This window comes from Centruroides vittatus, unplaced genomic scaffold (genome assembly GCF_030686945.1).
Source record: "Centruroides vittatus isolate TY-2023 unplaced genomic scaffold, ASM3068694v2 contig_884, whole genome shotgun sequence".
In the NCBI taxonomy this organism is placed as follows: Eukaryota; Metazoa; Arthropoda; class Arachnida; order Scorpiones; family Buthidae; genus Centruroides; species Centruroides vittatus.
In genome coordinates this window covers 1,677,258-1,698,996 of record NW_027122576.1, presented here as the reverse complement: position 1 = coordinate 1,698,996, position 21,739 = coordinate 1,677,258, and the positions used below count along the sequence as shown (strand labels likewise).

General features: G+C 28.4%; 1 protein-coding gene across 1 annotated transcript in view; it reads right to left on the bottom strand.

Annotated features, from left to right (window-relative positions):
- The window catches only part of LOC136983674 (putative lipid scramblase CLPTM1), a 38,427-nt gene that overhangs the window by 11,586 nt on the left and 5,102 nt on the right, over nucleotides 1-21,739 (bottom strand). The window contains exons 2-6 of the mRNA XM_067280485.1: nucleotides 19,476-19,688; nucleotides 10,969-11,127; nucleotides 6,531-6,648; nucleotides 2,321-2,406; nucleotides 850-967 (exon numbers count right to left, since the gene is read on the bottom strand). Coding sequence (XP_067136586.1) covers nucleotides 850-967; nucleotides 2,321-2,406; nucleotides 6,531-6,648; nucleotides 10,969-11,127; nucleotides 19,476-19,688 — 694 coding nt within the window. The remainder of the gene's footprint in view (nucleotides 1-849; nucleotides 968-2,320; nucleotides 2,407-6,530; nucleotides 6,649-10,968; nucleotides 11,128-19,475; nucleotides 19,689-21,739) is intronic.

Sequence of the window (21,739 nt, the reverse complement as noted above, 5' to 3'; positions counted from 1 at the left end):
TTAATAGTCTGCATTTGTATGTGCTCACTTTACCATCAATTGGTGCTTAATGTTACTTTCACCTGTTGTTCTTAGTGTTCAGTTTTCTCAGCATTCTGTTACGTTTGTATTATTTTTCACTGTTGTACATGTGTATACCTTGTCCCCCATGTTTGTCATGATCTTCAATATTTTCAATGTACTTTTCTTCATGTTACCCTGTTTTTGTATGTTATCCTATAGTTTATTTTATGTAATCACTTTGCTTTTGTTAACAACTTAATTGTCGTGCCACCCATTTGTATATGTTTTGTATTATTCTCATGTATGTTTTTCAATGTTTTGTATACTGTTTATTTCAATTATTGCAATGCAGGCACTCAAGTTCTCATCTTTATGCTGACCCACTTTCATCTCCTAATCTTACTTCTCCCTCTTCTTTCATCTCCTTTTTCCTCCTGGTCATACCTCTGAGTGATACCAGGAGTCCCCCTCTTTCAACTAATGTAATGCCAGAATTGTATGGTGGCCAGCCCATTGGTCAGGCACGAACCAATGACCAACTCCCAATGTTCAACGATTTTATTTATTCAGCCACTGGTAAGCTTGATTTGTGTCAATGTATAGAGACTTTTGGGACACCCTGTCATATATAGAGACATACACAACTTATCACTGTTGCATTAAAATAAATTAATATTGTTCAAATAAAATATATTATTAATCTTTAATGTTAATTTAATTAAAGTTAAGTACTTCTTTAAAATAAAAAAACTGATTTTCTTTGAATAATAGGAGAAGATAGATGAATATAGCTCATTATTTAAAATAAATTATTTTTAGTTCAAATAACTAATGTAATTAACATACATTCATCTAATGGTGGTGGAACATGTCCTTGAACCCATGGTGTATGATCATCAATAATATTCAATGTCAAATTTGGATGCCAATGTGATAGTATTTCTACTGTACTGTCTTCTGCTTTCTGCAATAAAAAATAACTTTTAATGCTTTAAAAATTTCTATCAAAATAAATATATCCTGTAAATTTCTCAAAATGAAATTATAAGTAAAAGAAAAAAAAAACAACAACAACATGAAATTATACCTTTTTTTTTAATCTTTTAATCAGTTACATAAAATAATTTTCCATTTTTTAAATAAAAATTTAGGGAGATAAATTTTAAGTCATTGAAGTTTATATAAGTAAAATTTTTAAAATTATATACATATATATAAATAATAAATAAATTACATTTTCCAAATGTTAACAGAAAAGCACAAAAATCAAGAATTTATACCTCAGGGAACACATGCCACAGATTGTTGTGGCATGTGTTTTCTGAGGTATAATAATAAAGTATAATTGTGAAGATAATTTATTTGTTTGTCTTTTACTAAGGAATATTTTATAGAACTTTTTCATTCTAATTTACTATTATACATATTAATATTTAAAATCATTTTAACTAAATAATATACAAGGGTAATTCCAAAAGTAAGGTCTATGAATGGTGCTTCAGGAAACCCCAGGAACCAAAATACAGAGATCATCCAGAGTGATCCGCCGATCTTCATGCATGGTTTGCTCAACTTCCGCAACTGTCTCATCGGAAATTGATGCTCTCCCACTTCTTTCATTGTTGTGAATTTCAGTACGACCAGCTGAAAACTCCCTACACCACTTGCAGACATTTTTGACATCCATACACTTCTGTCAATTGGCGATGAATTTCAATTGGTTTAAAACCTTTTGTGTTTAAAAACTGAATAACTGTGTGAAGTTTGCACTTGGCGATAGTGCCAAACAACAGTTCCATTACAAACGGCTGCCAAATTAAGACTAAGCATCTCAGTGAGGTGCGTGCAAGCTTGTTTGGGAGTGAAAGAACAACAAACACAACAGTGTTACCAACAACTGCAAGAACAGTGTCCCTGAGTCTTTAGCGCTTGGAGACCTTACTTTTAGGATTACTCTCGTATTATTTGTTTCAATCATCAAGATCGCATAAAACCCAATAAAATTACATTAAACAATTTCGTACTTAAAAAAAAAATCTATACTGAAAATATTGACTGTTTATATGAAATTGATATTGCAACATAAATCTATTTCCCACAATAATTATGTAAATTAAAGAGGATTCTCAAATTATGATTGAAATATTATTTTAAATCACAATAGAAATTTGCTTCAGAAAGATGAATTACGAATATAAAGCACAGTAAAATAGATATACATATTGTTCAAAAATTTTATATTATAAAACATATTTTTATAGAAAAATGAAGTCTTGTCAACATTTACATAATCATTTACAACATTTAAATAATTTACCTTAATCATTTCTGGAGTAGCAGAAGTTTGTCCAGTCAACAAATTTTGAGTACGATGATAGCGGAGTTTCTTGAACTTGTTCAAACCTGTTTAAAATATTTAAATTCCATTCACTATAAAATATATATTAAATACTTAATGCATATTGATACATAAAAGTGCATTCACTTTATCTAAAATATTATTTATGAGCAATAAATGAATGTTTATTTAATCAACTGAAATTTAAAGAATTTATGATTAAATCATTATCATGTGAAGTAATAGTTTAATTATACAGAAGATTAATTAAACATTTTTCATAATACAATTAAGAGAATCAAACATTTTTTCTCTCTCAATTGCAAAATCTACAACCATTGATATTTAACAAACTATTATATATATATATATATACTAAAATTCTCGTGTCACAATGTTAGTTACCTTACTCCTCCGAAACGGCTTTACCGATTTTTACCAAATTTTATATGCATACTCAGTAGGTCTGAGAATTGGCTACTATCTATTTTTCATACCCCTACACCATTTCCCCCTTTCAAAAATATATTTATATATAGATTAAGGCTTTTATGTCCAACAGATGGCGCTAACTTCCGACGACCTAAGTTTGCTTTTCTGTGAGGCATTATGTTTTTCTGTGAGAATGGACTAAAGCAGATCATTTTCTATCTATCTATATAAATAAAATATAACGTTTGTTCGTTCCTACCGTTGAAATTTTGACACAACGTTGCATTCGAATATACACGTGTTTTTATATAATATACGTGTCGAAATTCCCCCTACTGGGGGGAGATGGACGGGATTAAGGCTTACCGTGAAGAACTTGGCTTCTGTTATACTATTTTACATGCGGTTTTTTGCGTTTTTAATTGCGTTTTAATAGGTTACGTCAACAGAATATACACTAAAAAGGGATTTTTCGATATTTCCTTGTGGGGGAGAGGGACAGGATTAAGGCTTACTGTGAAGAATTCGGCTTCTATTATACTATTTTAGATGCGTTTTTGATTGCGTTTTAATAGGGTACGTCAAGAGAATGTACACTAAGAAGGGATTTTTTGAAATTCCCTCCACGGGGAAGTGTTATACATTTATAATAGATGCATTTTGAGCCACAACAACGGGTAGCCGGGTCAGCTAGTATATATATATATATATATATATATATATACATATATATATATATATATACAAAAAGAGTGTTAAAATTATTTGTGATTAAAAATTATCATTCTTACAAAATTTCACAAAAATTTATTTATATAATTATACATAATGTATTCACTAGATAGCCATTATATAAATGAATAAAATATAACAGAATAGAATACCAAATCTAAGCCAAAAACAGGATAAAACAAGTTAGTTTGCAAAGAGATTTAAAGCTTTGATTTTACTGTCATTTGAAAATTTTTTGATGATAAAGGCTTTTATAATATATATAATATCTTGCACAATATTCTAACCCAAATAAATTCTGTAAATACCAACAAACAGTTGTATTGAGAAATATATAGTTTGTATACTTTTCAGTAAAACTGTTTAGTATTTGCAGGGGGGCAAAAAAAATGAAAATATTTTGATAAAAAGTTCTAGAAATACCAACACAATTTCAGAATTAATTTATTCATTCCTTATAAATTTTCTGTATCAAATCATATTAAAATCTAGTGTGTTATTATTATTTCTTGTAATTAAAAGATACAATGAATAAAAATATATTCTGAAAGTCTTCACATTGTTCCTTTCATACTCTAACACAATACTAAAAAGTTGATCTTCATTAGGTTTCTCTCTGCCTAAGTACAGTTTAACCCGATTATAACGTCATCGCATATAATGACAACCCTAATATAATGTCAAATTTTTATTGGTTCCACGATTTTACTATACTAGATAATGTTAAAAAACCCAGTTATAATGATATAAAACCCTGTTTTAACGTCATATTTGAAGCACTCCCAAATTTTATTTAACAAAAAAAATACTACGTGTTCAGTCCTAGGGTCAGAGTTCACTTTCCTAGAACGACTGTGGGTGGTGTTCTTTCCACTGACTTCGGTGGGGTAAAATTTGCCACTTTTAAACGATATGACGATCGGTTATTACGTGCTCATTTTTAAATTACTTTATGCTAAATTGTTATATATTCTATTATTTTTAATATAACATATTATATCAAATAGTTTATAAAGAAATAATTGAATTATTTTTAATTGGCACACATTAATTTAACCTTTTGTTGCCTTTTGATTCAACATTATTCTCAAAGCCAGAAGTTGCGCCATTATTGAAACTTAAGACAAATAGAAATTTGTTATAAAATGTAATTTTTGAAAATTTTAATTACATCGATGTAAATAAAGTTTATTTAAACATACGATAATAAATTATTACTATCATAATAGATACAGTATACTGAATTACCATTAAGAAATAATTTTACGATAAAACATATGATGTAAAATTAGAATGAAGTTTATAATAGATTCTTGGTACATTTTATCGGACTGAAATTATGACCCAGCAGATAACGATGCTCGGTTATAACATCAAAAAATTGCCGGTCCCATGGATGACGTTATAAATGGGTTAAACTGTATGTAAAATTGTTAAAAGTCTCTCTGGTTATAGTTCAGTTTAAAACAGATCTTTGCATAAATAATTAAAACCAGAACACAGAATGGTATAAAAGTAATATTGTGAATACTCTAGAAAAACTTTTTCATTGTATCTACAAATATTTTAGTATTTCTGAATTCAGGTTTCATTTTTTAATATAATATTTATCTTGTAAAAATGTAAATACAATGTTTTCAAAATGAGAACCATATGTTTTTAGAAAATTATTCATTTTAAACTGTATATTGTAATACAGTGGAACCTCGCTTAATGAGCACCTAGCACAACAAGTATTTTGCATAATGAGCATAACAAATTGTAAAAATTTGCCTCGCTTAATGAGCAATGTTTCGCATAACAAGTGATGAGGAGAGGGGAAATTCCGAATTGTGCACAGGCGGCATGCGCCATCAGTCTGTGTTTAGCACTTGTTCCGCTAGCATCTTAGTGTCGCTTGTGATCACACATTTTTCCAAACTTGTGTTCACAAATATTACTTATAAACATCAATAAACATAGCCAGTTATATAATTAACATGCCAAACGATATGCCAAGTTCTTGGGTCATTAAATTTAACGACCAATTCCAAATTAAAGTTTAGAAATGTCTAAATTATAAATTAACTATTTATAATTATTAGATTTAATATGAGATGGAAACATAACTGCCTACCTCTAGTAAAATTAATTAATTTCTAATATTTAATTATAGCCTTTACATAACCCAAAAATTTGGCATATCATTTGGAGTGTTTATCAAACATATTAGCTGTGATTTTTTGTTTGTTTCTGCAAATCGGATTCTCATTCCAGGATGGTTCATTCTGCGCTAAAAGAAAAGATGATGATGATGATTCACGCTCCTTAACATTCACGCTATATTGTACAATTTTTTTTTTGAATAAATGTTATACATAAAACATTTGAGCATTTTTTCGGCGTGGAATGCATTATCGTATTTTACATTAATTTCCACGAGAAAAATTGTTTTGCTTAACGAATGTTTTGCATTACAACTAAGACTCTGGAACAAATTATGCTTGTTAAGCGAGGTTCCACTGTATTACTTTTCAATGGATTTTATAAGTTTAACATATAAAATTAGTTATTTCTTCTTTATTCTGTAATTTTTACTTTCCTGGCCGTTATATGTAACAGAGAAAATGACCTCCCAAAAATTTTTACATTTTTAGACTCAGGACACCTTAAAATGCTAAGAAATGCAAAAAAAATTTGAGGGTTTTTTTCTGTATGTATGGACGTTAGTGAGTGTTTGTGCGTATGGGGCACAATTTTGTTCACCCTCTTTGAAGCTTAATAATTCCTGTACTTTTGGTCGAAAATTTCTGAAATTTTGCAGGGAGATGAGTGTACTAGGGGATTGATGCTATTAAATTTTGGTGGTTAACAATCAAGGGCATGAGGGAGATAATTAAAAACATAAAAAACCTTTTAATAAAATATCAAATATCACCACCAAACCTTGCCAGGAAAGTCGCCGTATTTTGGAAAGAACTTGTTGCTAGATTTAAAAAAATATTAATTCAAAGCAAATTGTAATAAAAATTAGTCACGTTCTTACGTTTCTTTTTATAAATGGTATATTTCCTTGAAAATCTTCCTTTATCAGCAGGATTTGGTGACTTTCCACTTTTAGTAATGAATAAATGCATCCAAAGACTCCCATTATTTTTTACATTCTACAAAAAAATTAAAAGTAAATGTTTTATATTTAATTTAAAAAATTATTTGCACAAATTTTTCAAATTTTGATAATTACATATAAAGTATTTTGTATTTAGTTAAAATAGTAAAAATATTTCTTTTTAACTAAAATAAAGCATTTCATAATTACTGATTCTGTTTTTATCCAAAATAATAATGATAAACATTGAATTTTTTATGTACTGAGATCAGTTGAACTTAATTACAATTAATATTTAGCATTAATTGTAACTGGGTTATTAACAAGTGCCCATTTTTATACATTAAAGTAAGATGTTACCTGCAATTCTTTTGCTAAAAGTTTTAAAAGCATGAAAAGTATAAATAAGCAGAATTTATGTATTATAAATTATGAAAACAACAGATATCTTTAAGATTTTTTAAAATAATATTCAAATGACAATTTTTGAATTCTTGATAACTTTCTATGGTAGAAACAGAACTTCAAAAAGTAGACAATTATGTATAATTGACATTCTGAGAGGGGAGGAATGAAAGTAATTAAATAATTAAGAATTATGTTCATAGGATTTTGAAATGGAGAGGAAAAGGTCAATGGAGAAACCCACACACATCCTATTTCTGCCGATTTCTTAACAGATAAGACTGATTAAATGCCTCTCCAATTTAAACAATTATTACTAAGGTTTCCATATAACCCCTGACTTTAGTCACTACCAGCAATTAATTTAGTATGTTTGACAGTTGTTATCTCGATTTTGAAGTAAGATGAGTAACAATGCCGGATAGAAAGTGTCAATAATTCATCGACACATCCGACTCTTGACAGTTTGTATCCGCAACACCCAGACCTAAAGCAAACTTAGAACACATTACATCATGAGTTGCATCAGAATTCCTCCCAATAGTTCCCTGGCAAAACGTGTATAAAAAGGGGTCGCACCCAAGCCGCCGGGCAATCATCCAAAGGAAACCTCTAGGCAGATGACTCCATTCGGACACTCCTTCAATGACCTTACCGAAAGCACTGCTCGAGACGTGATCGCCATGGGTAAAGAGGTATTTGCCTAGATTATATTAGAAACTCTCTGCCCAAATAGTTTATAAGTTAGATTAATATTAACTCCTGATATGGAAATCTAATCCGGCCGGACCGCGAAACCCGCAAAGAAGTGTTGACGAGACCGCATGAATCAATGTAGTGCTAATAGAGTTATTAATCATTTAACCTACATTGTATCCCATTTTTGTACTCTGTGTAATTTTATTTGTTTATTAAATTTGTTTTATGTTCAATGCATGTCATCCTTGAGTACGGCTGACACCTTATCATGACCTTGCTAACCCTCTCACTCGATTTATCGCCATCCATTGACGTTGATCCATTCTGTTGCCAGTAAGCAGGATCGAGCTTGCAGCCCCTCGGTTCTCACAATTAGTTACTGCAAATACATCCTCATAAAATACTACAAATTTCTCTAAAATATACTATATGGTGTTATAAAGGAAATACTTGTATAAATAAATTACCAAGACAGTACATAACAATATATGTAGAAAAACAGTTAGAAAATGAATGTTTTCATATTTCATCCTTCACACACTTGGGATCCAACAATAGTCTAATGAGGGCTTCGATAGAGCCAACTTTACCTTGAGGTTCTCACTTGTTTCAACTCGGTCAAAGCCCTCAAACTATTGTGGATCCCAAATGTGCAAATAAGAACAAAATATGAAGACACTTCAATTTTTTAATTTAGTGTTTCTTCTATATATATGATTACTACAAATATTGGTTCTTTGATTGTTATACTTCTTAAATTTTACAGAAGTCTGATAATAATAGTTGCTTGGTAAAAATATTGCATGTGGGTTTCATCAGAACTAGGACAAGTTAAAGTGAGCAATTAATGCTTGTTAACATAAAAACTGCACAAAAATGATTGGTTTTTTCAAGAATAGAAAAAAAACAGAATAAAAAGTTACCAAAACAAACTTTATTTAATTTTCTTAGGAAAATACACCACACACCATCATTGAGTAGATCATTGGTTGCCAACCTTTCTGACCTTAAGGACCATTAAAATCACAATTTTGAAAATTCCATAGAGCACTACCATGGATGTTTTTAAATGATACAAACATCTATAGAATAATGATCAAAAAAGTTCCATTTTTACTTTAATAATATGAAATTCACTTGTTTAATTACAACAAATTAGTGTGAAGTTTGTTGCTTCTTGTTTGATATAAGTTCATAAATTCTTGACTCTTTTCTGCAAAGAGGACAATCATACTCACATTATTTATTAATAACATTCATTTTGTGTTTGGTTTTAGATTCAAATAAAAAACCCTCCAATGAGTGAGAAAAAGCAACCAAGCATTTTGCATTTCTTTCATAATACTTCACATAAACTTGAGTTGATCAATGTCCAAATTTCTCCACGGACAACCAAAATTTTCTTTCAGACCATTAGTGGGACCACCAATTGGCAACTGCTGGACTAGATGACACAAATACTAAACTCAAAGCTACTATCTACTACCACTCAAGACTGTGTCCACTCATTAAATTAGTATATACCCCTTAACTACAAGGAGATGGATCACTGCATTTCCTTTCTTCTTGTGGATTGGTTATGCAATTTCTGGATATGTTGGTCTTCTGTCGTATAACACTCTTTTCTTTCATTTTGAAAAGTTTCTTTCTGTATTTACGTCTGATAAATCAATACATTTTATGAAAAATATGTTTTGTGTTCTTATTCTGTAGGATAGAATATGTAACTTATGATACAAACCAAAATTAGAACAAAATATAAATTCCTAGCAGAACATAGCACAGTAAATAGCTACTGCATTTGTTTAAAGCAGCAAATAAACAAAATTTTGCATTTGCCATATCTTACGGCATATAAGATGCACCCCATTTCATCACAAAATATTTAGGTAAAAGTATTTAACACATTTAAACCATACCATGCCTTTGGCACCCAGACCCAATTTTTTCTTTTACTGTATTCTGTTGAGGAAAAGTTAACTTAAAACACACACTTTTATTTTTCAGAGAAAAATAGTAGTAGTAGTAAATAAATCCTTTACAGTTTATCATTAATTAATACGGTCTACATAAATACAGTAGAGCGTCATTTATCTGAATCAATTGGAGACTGGGGTTGTTCGGATAACTGATTTTTCGGATAACCAATTATTTACGAAAAAATATATTAACCTATCTGATGTTGAAATTTTTCTCTGTTGCGTGTCACTTCATGTTGAATTTTCGTCGATTTTAAGCCTAACAAAAATTTTTATAATAGTAATCGAGGCTAATGTATCGTTAAAAATTATTTCTTTATTTTGTACAAACAAAATAAATGTATTGAAAAATATAAAAACAAAAAATTATACTTTAGAAGTTAATCTAGTATCAAAAACATTCGATTCAGTATGACACAGTCCGACTGGAAAGCTTTTGGTTAACAGACGTTTCAGCTGATCGGCTTTCGGATAAACGACGCTCTACTGTACATGAAAAAAAGATTTATCTAAAAAAAAACAAGTTTAATAACAACATTTACATTCATGAGTTAGGGTAAGCAAAGAGGGTACCTGCAGCCTTAATGAAGGCCATTTGGGATATACCTTTGGAAGATTCAGATGTAAGACAGAGGGAGATATTTTGGTGTCTTTTCTTTAAACAAAAAATTGTATCTTTTATCTTGTAAAATATAATACTTAAAATGTTATCTTTAATTTTTATAATTTAGTGCATTTTTTTCTAGTAAAATATAAAAAATTAATAACAACCAAAGACAAAGCTTAGTATTTAGTTGATTGCTTTTAAGTAACTGCATATTTACATTATTGAAACAGCTAATTTATTCATTGTAGGTATTTTTCCTCCAAGAAAAATAAAATTCTACAAGTATATATATGTATAAAAAAAATAATAATAAATAGTGCCAATTTACTATTATTTTTGTTTATAACAATATTGAATTACATTTTTCCTTATGTTTACATTTCTCTTGTCATTTTTAAAGTTCAGCGTATAGTGGATTTAACATTTAAACAAACTGACCTATTTAAACTTAAATATTGATGTATTGAAGATAGTAAATTGTATCGATAAAATCACTGATAGTTTATCTAAATTATCATTAAAGAAACACATAATAAACACATTAAACATTACATAAAAATTCAGAATTCAGTTACAGAATCAAAGCATTATTTTAAATCAACATATGTTTCCTAAATTTATTGCACACAATAAAATGATAATTTAATTGTATATCATAGATTAAAGTTAATTTAAGCCTACTTACTTCAGTTGCAAGAATATCTACGTCAACTGTATAAATTCCATTTCCTTCTGGTCCACCATACCAATCACCATATATTAAGTCGGGCTGATACCATTTTAATAAATCTGAATTGTTAAATTCATTAAATTCTTCATGTTCGGAAACAAATAAATAGAGATCCTATTAAGAAAAAAAAGTTTAATTATTATAAATTACTAGTGTTAGTAAAAATTATAAAAATAGGCTATTTTTTTGTTTATTTGCTTAAATATATCAAAAATGTTAAGTTTTGCATACACGACGATCACTGTAATTTCGGGCAGATAACCATGACAATGTATAACCTACAGAAAACTGAAAGAGCAAAAATAAAAGCTATTGTACAACCCATCCTACGTATATCCCTATGCCTCCAGGAGTTTTTGAAAGCAAGATAATTAGCAGTACACAGAAGTTTCCATCTCAAGCATTAAAATATTGCTTTTCCATTTCATTTCTGTTAACAAATCATTGTAGCTATACATAAACAACCAAGTCCAACATTCTATAATAATCATATTAATTTCTGGGTTATCTAGACTGTAGTTTGGTTAACTATTAATAATTAATATAAAATAATTATTAAATTTAATCCAAAATAATAATTAACAAAATCAAGACTAAATTACTATTATAACTACTAATATCTAAACTACATTACTTATTTCTTTTACTTTTTAAACTATGTAATGTAGAAATCTATTTTACATTAATTAAACTAGCATTTGTACAAAATTTAAATTATTATTTAATTTTCAATCTGAACATGTATTTGCCAAAATGACAGCTTACTACAGTGGTATACACACCCAAGCATGTGCTTATGTTTTGTCTTTACTGACGCACATCTGAAGATGCCTCATGTGTATGATACAATACTTAGCCTTAACAGGGAAGTGACTACTGAGAAATTCCTCTAAAATACAGAGAAATTCACTCACTGCTCATAATGATATTCATAATTCAATTGCAAGTTAAATGAACTGTCCTGATTATGTAAATTATGTGTAAAACAATTAAATATGATTTAGCATTTTTATTTTATGGCTAATTTCCTTTGTCCAGTTGTAATAATAAAACAAACTTGAAAAAAGTTAAACAAAATGTTATCATCAATTATTAAAATTAAATTGTCTTTTGTTTCTTGTATCAGCTGAAAATTAATCTGTATCTTAATTCCAAATATATACTAAAAAATTAAATCTTAATCTATTGAAATAGATCAAGGTTGCAAAAACAATGGAGAATAACACTTAGTATCATTTCTTGCAAATGTATAAATAGATAATTGTTGGTCCAGTGAGTCAAGTTGCTTGCTGGTCATACATTGTAGTGTGAATAAACTAACTCATGACTGGCATTTAAAATTGACATATAACCTACACATTTCAAATAACCAACCCATGAATTATCCACTCAAAATTATGGTAACTAAATAATTTAGTTAAGGATTAACTACATTACATCAAGAGAGAAAAAATTATTTTGTAATTTAACTATAGTTAATACAGTGGACTCTCACTAATCTGGCTTCTCAATTATCTGTCATATTCTCCAATGCAATTGCCTATACACTTCCATTCCCATGAAAATATTAGTCATGTCACACATCCTATTTCCTTTTTATTTGGGTTTCATTTCTGTGTACTGCATTATTTGCCCTCTGCCTCTAAACAGATCTAGTATCAAAGGGTGACAGATTACAGTATGTCAGTATGTGTTACAGTATACTAGCCTTATATACTCTTGGTAATCTGGCAACCCTCTGTGCAATGAATGACCAGATTAATGAAAGTCTATCGTAATACAGTAGAGCATCGATTATCCGACCCCCAATCAACCGACACACCGGTTAACCGACCGCATTCTAGTCGGCAAATTCAAATGTCCACTAGTGATGTGGCGCTACAATATTTGGCTATGTCTTGACTACTTTAATATTATTTTGTTAAATTTCTGCATGTTTTAGCTGGCAACACTGGCTCGACCATTAAAGGGAAGCCGGTATTTAAACCAGGCTTAATTTTCTATTTTGTCTTTATTTTTGAATTTATTTTGTGCAAAATAAAGAAATAATTTTTAACAATACAATAGCGATGATCATTATTTGAAAAAAAAAATTTTGTTAGGCTTATCATCGATGAAAATTCAACACAAAGTAGGTTAATAGCAATATATTAATATACTAATTACATGGAATATACTAAAAATGTATTTTTTCATACTTTTTGGTTATCCGTTTTTTCAGTTATCTGACCAACCCCAGTGCCCAAGTGAGTCGGATAATCGATGCTCTACTGTATATTTATTTCTTAAATTAATGCTTCAGCTATATAAAAAATTATTTTAGACAAACCACCAAAATTTATATAAAATTTAGAAGATACTAAATTTAGTTTAGAAATATTAAATTTAGGAAAAATATACAAAATACAATAAAGAATTTTGATTTTTGTTTTTAAGAAATGATAAAATGTTTACCAAGTAAAACAAAAAAGAAAAATGAAATTTTAAGTAAAATATAATAAAACTGTATTTAATCAAACAAATATCGAAATTATTGTAAATCTGACATATCATTACCTATCATAATGCCAGGTGATCAAATAAAAGTTGTAAGAAATAGAGAGTTTACTAATGCTACAAGTTAAACTTTGCAATGCTTGTGAGCTGGCCATTGTGCTGTAGCTTGCAGCAATGTGAAGTCTCATTTGTAACATTGGCAAACTCCTCACAAGTTCTATGAGGATTGTCTAGAAAGTAATCCATTTGCCCATAATCACAAAACAAATCAAATTTATTTTCCATAACATTATGTATGAATTTAGTCATTTTTTCACATAACCACTGCCATTGTTTAAGCACTTCTCATATCTTATGACCAATTTTCAAATGCCATCATCATCAAACCTTTAACCATTGCATGACTTCGTCTTTTCATCATCATCATTTTCCATCCAGAAAATCCTTCAATCTCCCAAAGAGATGATAGTCACTGAGAATGAAGTCTGGACTGTAGACAAAATGATGCAGAACATCCTATTTGAAATGTTGAAGCAAATGTGTGGCTTGCTAAGTTATGTGAAGATGTGCATCATTGTGGAAGAGCACAAACCCTTAAACAACATGCTACACCACACAACACCATTAGAAAACATGCAACAATAAATTTTCAGTATTCAGAAACCGAACAGCAGCAGCATGCACTTTTTATGCTGTTGGGATTGTTAATTTCTGTTGTCATTTTAACAAGACAACTCCTCTTCAATGCACTTGATCAACACAAATTACTTTGAGCAAAGAATACATGTGACTGAGGACCTTGCCTGCTTGATAACTGTTACTCTTATTATCATCTAAGAGCAAACAGATATTACTTTCTGGATGCTTGTACTTATATTTGATCATTCTTATAAGGAATTTTTGAATAAGACATGTTAATTTTCTTATAATCATATTTGAAAGAAAACTATATAAATTCATTATTTTATACATATTTTTAATCATAATTTTATAAAAAACAAATTGATTTTAAAATAAAATCAATTTTTTTGTTCAGTATCTTTCTTTCTCATTCTCTATCTTTTTTAACTCTTAAAATGTAATATATTTTTTGAGAATCTACAACTTTTAGTGTTTACATTAAACAAATAAATATGTATATAAATTATGAATACTATTTTAAGAATTTATTCATATTTTTTGAAATAAATAAAGTTAAAATGAAGAGTCATTTCCACACACTTACTGGCTAAAAGACCATTGTAAGTATAGCACAATGTCTGTATTCTATTCATTCCCAAAGAGGTCAAAATCACCTGTATCCGAGGAGAGTTTCAAATAATGGATTTTTGACTCATTCAAAACAAAGAAATATAGCAAGAAAATGTACTGAATGAAGTTTTTGATTAAACTACACAACAAAAAGGAAAACAAACATAATTAGTATGATATAGAGGTATAAAATTGTCACATAAATGCATTTAAATTTAATTATACAGTTTCACACATAAGACATTAGAATGTAACAGTATTTTAAAACTCATGTAAGATGCACTGAAATAGCATATAATAGACTTTTGCCAGATAAAGTTCATGCTTTTTGTTAAAATAATTCAGACTGGTATTAACTAAACACATCAAAAACACTTAACATTTGTAAAAATGTTCTTAAGTAAAGAACTGCTTGTGCTTGAAGAGTTTAAAATTATAGACTAAGTTAGAAGCTATATCATCTGTTAAAAACCGTAACCTCTAATATATGTTATTTCTGTTTTAACCTTCAGATAATCAGGGATTAAAACAGGATTTTTTTTATAAGTCATATTTAATTAATTATTAATTAAGAACAAAACATATAAGCTTAAATATACAAAAAAGAAAAAAAATAACTTTCACAAAACAAAAGAATTGTAAGATATATATTTAGGAAAGTCTAAAAATAGTGATACAAATGCAATGATTCAGCATCAAAAAATAAATATAAAGTAACAAGATATATTCTCATTTGAGTCTTTTCAATCAGAATATAATTATTGATAATTTTATGTTGTTGTATACTATAAAAGCTCATTTAGATATAAGAAATACTGAACTGAATACTGAAAAATTTTCTTGAATGACAACACACATTTTTCACAATTTTTAAAGGAGAAAATTTTAAATAAATGCTGAGTCTCTCTTATATTTTCAGCAAATATTGTAAGAATGAAAAGGTTTTATGTCATATATCTTGAAAGGAAGTTCTAATGACAAGATGTTTTACACTATGAACTTCTAAGATTGAAACCTATAACAGTATTAATAGATATATTTTACATGTATATGTTTACTCATTAAAAACTAAAAACAAAAATTATTTTTAGTTTATTACTGGTTGTAGAAAGTTGACAAATTAAAAGTATTTTCACAATAAATTGTATTTGATTCTTATTTTTCTTTGTAGTGATTCCCAGAATTGCATTTATATTTATTATCTTCCAATTTTTCTAAGAACTTGAATGAGTCTATTGCTTACAATCTAATCTCTTTGAATTGCTTTATATAGTTGTCCTAATCAGAAAAATATTCCTTCTTTTGACATCTATTAGAATATATAAATATTTTTTCCAATAATTTCCCTGGTTCTATGACAATCTTGTTGAAAGGGCATCTTGAATACACTCATTGGAAGAACTTCATCAAGACACTGTTTTAAACATTGTCATCAATGAAACATATTAAAATATGATAATAGTAATTGTTCATAGATAAGAAGCAAAATATAAAATTAATTACTCTTATCTCATCTTATGAATTTTAACTTAAATACAAGTCTATTTTTTAGTATTTTGACTATAAATTTTAAAATGGCTCAAGATAACTCGTTCTTCAATGCAGTTTAAAATGATTAGCAAGAAAGTAGACTAAACAGAAGCTGAGATGTCTAGAATTATATAAATATTCTGATAATTTCATATTACAAATATTTCATGAAATTATAATTTATGTTCTAGATCAGTTCAATGTTGTTAAAGAATTAAATATTTGCTGTTTATTACAATGTCAGCATTATTTCAAAATCATCTGTATTCAAAATTAATTTCAGTTCTTTGAACCAGTGCCATATCAAATTCTGATATCTGAAAAAAGATAAATATTGCTTATTTATAAATCTAAACCATAGCTCTACATTCAATTAGTTGAATTTCTAGTCAGATTATTCATAAGCTATAACTCTACTAGTTATTAAAAGTCCATGTAATTTGACCTAAAAATAGGTTAAGCTGACATATTAGCAATAAAATTAATAATTAAAAATAAAATTTATTCAAATTTTATTTTCTTTTCATCATTCTGTAATAACTGTTCTTAACCAGTTCTGTTCTTTCCATCAATCTAGAAGCAACCAACTACATTAAATATCTGATAACTTTTCTAATGATAAAATAGAATAAAACTTTTTCAAAGTTGCAATAGAATTTCCTTTCCTATTAAAAACTGATCTTTTAGGATTGTCTAAGTTATTCATACCTTGTGTATAAATTGCAACATTTGTAATCCTTCACTAAGAGTATACAGCTTTTGGACATTAATACTTATACTGTGGTATCTGGTATCTCATAATTTGAACATTCCATAGCTCAAATGCTAAATTCTAGAAAAATTTAATCCAGAGTTCAAATAATGCATCTATGTTTGAACTGCACACACTGAAAAAATGTACTTACCGTATTATGCTTATGTTTTTTCAATTCTTTTTTCATTTTATTTTTGGTGTTTGGTCATATATATGTATATGTAAAACTATCTATTTTCCATGTCATCGAAGAAGAGTATGGAAGCAATGAAGCTTAAAGAAAGGATGTAGTATTGACAAGCAAGATCAAAAAGGAACTTATTGTGAAGCGTGAAAACAATACGTGTGGGTTCTGGCAGCCATGTCTAAGATGCCAAAATCAACAATGTGCACCATACTTAAGAATAAGCAAGCAATAAAAGCAGCAAATGTGGATAAAGTTGTGACAATATTGACCTCCAGAAGATTGCATGTTATTGATTGAATGGAAAAATCTACTAGTGTACATAAATAAAAACTGACTGGTGATATAGTGCTCAGAATTATTTGTGAGAAAGCCAAGCAAAGTGCTTAAACAGGATATCACCACTCATCACTAAGGTAAATTAATGTAATTTTCATTTCATTCTACAGTATTTACATATTTTATTTATTGTTTTCACATTTTAATTTATTATTTAGAGCAGTGTTTCACAACCTATTTGGATTAGCAACATAGTTTATTTAAATTTAATAAGATTCCTGTGATCAAAATAGAGAAGTTACCAAGGAAAAAAAAACTCACAATTTTACAAATTTACTGTAAAAATAAAAAGAATACTTGAATCAATGTGTAAAGTGCTAGTATTGATTTTAAGATGATAAGCTGAAACATTTGTAGAAGCTCCAGAGTTGGTACATTGGCATAAGCATAGACACATGCAACTTTTGTGAGGGGGAGGGGTAGGCTGATGCCACAAATTTTGCAACAATTAGCATTTTAGTAACTGCCTCCTCTCTTCAGTCAGTTGGTGGTAAAAAGATGAGAAAGAAATGAAATTTTAAAAAAGAGCTTATTCAAAATTCTAAAAAGTATTTAATATTTATGCAACACACTTGAGGCATTCTTGTGACACAAGTGTGACTCAGGTGTGTCCAACCTGAGTTCCAAACCTGTGTGATGACACAGATCAGGAAACACTGATTTGGAGCATTTAGTTGTGTTATTTTTACCTTACATTATGTGTATTTGCTATTTAAAGTTTATCAACATGAGTATTGTAAGGAACTGAGTCCAAGCGTTATTTTTATTTTATTATATTTTGTTTGGGGCTTATGTTTATTTAGGACGAAGGTTCCCCACCACTCTCTTGTTAGTAACGAAAAAAAAGAAGATAAAACAACTCACGGAGAAATAAGCGCCGTAGGAAAAATCTTGCGCACTTGCGCTGCCCAGCGGAAGTAAACAGTCCGCAGAAAAAAAAATGGAGGAGGGAGTCCCCACACTCACTAGTAAAGAAATACTTGATAAACCGTCTTAACATCCCAGAAAATTATGATAAATACTTTGTAAACGGTTTATAAGCTTTGTCAGAAACTTAAAGCTGCCAGAAAAGAAAATTAATGTTAGCAACTAAGTATGTAAATAAGGGGAGTAACTCAGCTGAAGTGTGACGTCACCTCACAGTATAAAACCCGTACGTTAACCGAAGAGGTGAGATAATTTCCAAATCGAGGCGACTTTGAGAGCGAGGTGAATTCGAAAGCGAAGTATTTTCTGATAGAAGTCCAGATTGATAATTGGACGATCCAAGGTGTTAAAGAGGAATTCGATTGACGATTTGACAATATCGAAAGGATTGAGGAAATAGGTTCTTCGTATAGTGAGGTGACGGATAGACGTCTAATTTGTAAGAGATTTTGTTCATAGTTTCTAAGTATTTGGTTTGTCAAATTTTCAAAGGGGAATTAATATTAAGTTAAGCTAAGTAGCTGAGTTTATTGTCGGGTTGACTTGTTGATTTTCGTTAATAAATTTTGTTTGGATTATTGACATTTGTACGTAGTACATTCTAGTTACTAATTAAATATATTTGAACTTTTTGATTTGACTTGATATTTATCGTTATTATTACTAATTTTTCGGTGCACGCTTAAAAGCCCAGGCCTGGCAAACTAATCTCGAATCTGCGTAAAGTACCCGTTAGGTTAACAGAAGTTTTACCGACTGCAGTTAGCGTCGGTTTCCTAAGATACTAAAAATAGTACTTTACAGTATTATTTATGGTCTAGGAATGGATTAATTCACTTTCCATTATTTCTACTGGGAAAAATTGATTCAACATTCAGAGTTCAAATGGCCTCCTAAAATGAATTAAATCTGAAATATGAGACACCATTGTATTTGAAAACAAATCAGTAAGCTCAACTTAAAAAAAATTAATATGATTACCATTAAAGTTCCATTAGGAAAAAGATTGGATGATCCTTGACGTGCAGCTTCGGGGACTTGCCCTCCTTGTTGAGTGGTCTGGGGTCTTCGGAAAAAACTGGTTACAAAATAGATAATAACAGCTCGCAAAATAATACCCTTAATAAGAGACCAATAAGATATTCCTTGCTGCTGTTGCTGCTGAGTTGACTGATCTTGTTGATCATTACTAACCTATAAAATGTAATGAAAATTAATTAATGAATTTCAGTTTAATTTATTAGTGGAAAATAATAGATTAATGATAACTATATATATTTTCTTTCACATAAGAAAGGTATCTTTTGTATATCTAAAAATACAATACTCTAAAATTGTATTTATTTAAAAAATAACACAGCAATGCACAACATATGTATGGCATTTAACATGCTTTAATAATAAAAAATTGTTTTTGACCATGTAAAATGGATTATGTTAGTAATAGTTATTAAGTTTTAATTTTATAAATAAACAATTTTTAAAACTTAAAGTAATAGTTATTTAATTAAAATAAAGTAAGAATATTAGCTTGCTGTTTCATTACAGAAAGCCAATACAGTTATTAAAATTAAATGAAAAACAAATATTAATTTAACAGATAAATCAAAGACTATGGAAGAGAATAAAAATTATAATAAACAAAAAATGCATACTATTTTTCATATAACTTAACATTCTTATTGAAACATCTAACTACCAGTTAAACTATTTTCTTTTTACTAAAATGTGGCAGTTGCTCAACTAAAAGAAAAAAAAAGAAGGCAAAATTCCAAGATTCTAAACATTGTAACAAATGCTTTGAAATGAAATTTCTAATAAATCACACAGTTCAATGATTTAAGTTATGCATCTTTTTTTAATTAAAAAAAAATTAGGAATAAAACGCAGAAATTTCATTTAAAAACACAAAAATACATGCAAGCGACTAAACAGAGTATCCAAATGTAAAAACTGTATAAAATGCCTATTAAATCAGAATTTGGAATGAAAAGTATTTGATACTGACTGAAATCTGAACTCGTTCTTAATTAGAATGTATGGAATGTTAATGATCTGAATACAATTAACTTATCTATTAATGAAACTCTGAATTTTATTCAGGAAGTAGTTGATTTCAATTATATTCTTACAACTAATTTATTAATTAATATATCAAAAATTCACATTTGAATATTCCTTAAATTAATACTAACATTTTTTTAAAATGTGGATCTATCTGAATCATACATTCTTTCTTTGAGTAAGAAATTTTGGATCTTCCATATTAAAAACAATATCATCAACCATTCATTATAACAAATTATTACATAACTAAAAATGCTGCAAGTAATAATGCATATAAGAATTGAGAAAACTAAAATATGATCAATTTTTTCTTCTATTTACAGAATGTAATCTGGTTATCACAATTTATTCCAATTATAGTAATAAAATTAGTGAACTGTAAGAAGAAATATAATTATATCAGCAGTCATAATTATTTTCTATGAAAATAAATTAACTTGGCTATTTCCAGTACAATCACAGAAAATTAAATTGTTTACATAGACTCAGAATGCATTTAATGTTAAAATATCATAGACACAAAATAATTAGTTAATAATGTTCACTCTTTACATAAATTTCAATATTAAATATTTTGTTAAATCACTAATGATGATGATTATAAAAAAACTAATTTTTCTTGTAACTAAGATAAACAACTGAGATAAAATCTTTTACATTCAGAAAATTCTCCATTAGATTTTTCTTATATAAACAACAACTTGCAAACCTGATTTTTGATTAAAGCCAGACAACCTGCTGAATTATCGGGCTATGATTAGACTAAGTTAATAATTAGATACAAAGTAATTATTTGTATCTAATTATTTACTTAGTATAATTGTAGTCCAATAATTTGGTAGATTGTCTACATTATTTTTTTAAAGATATTCAAATTTTATCTTTAATAAATTAATAATGACATAATGATAAAATCGTCTGCAGCTGAAGCATTCTTTTGAAGTTATGTAACCACCATAACAAAAAAAAGTAGAAAATTTAATAAAAAGTCCTTCTGGTAAATAATGATTTTTCAAATTCTACAAAGTTATTTTATTTATATATATATATATATATAAATGGCAATTTATTTTTAAATAAAAGAAATTAGAAGATAGAATTCTTTTTGAAAAGTATCATCTCAATTTGTTTTTATTTTAGAAGATACAAAAACTAATAGGCATAAAGTATTACAAAAA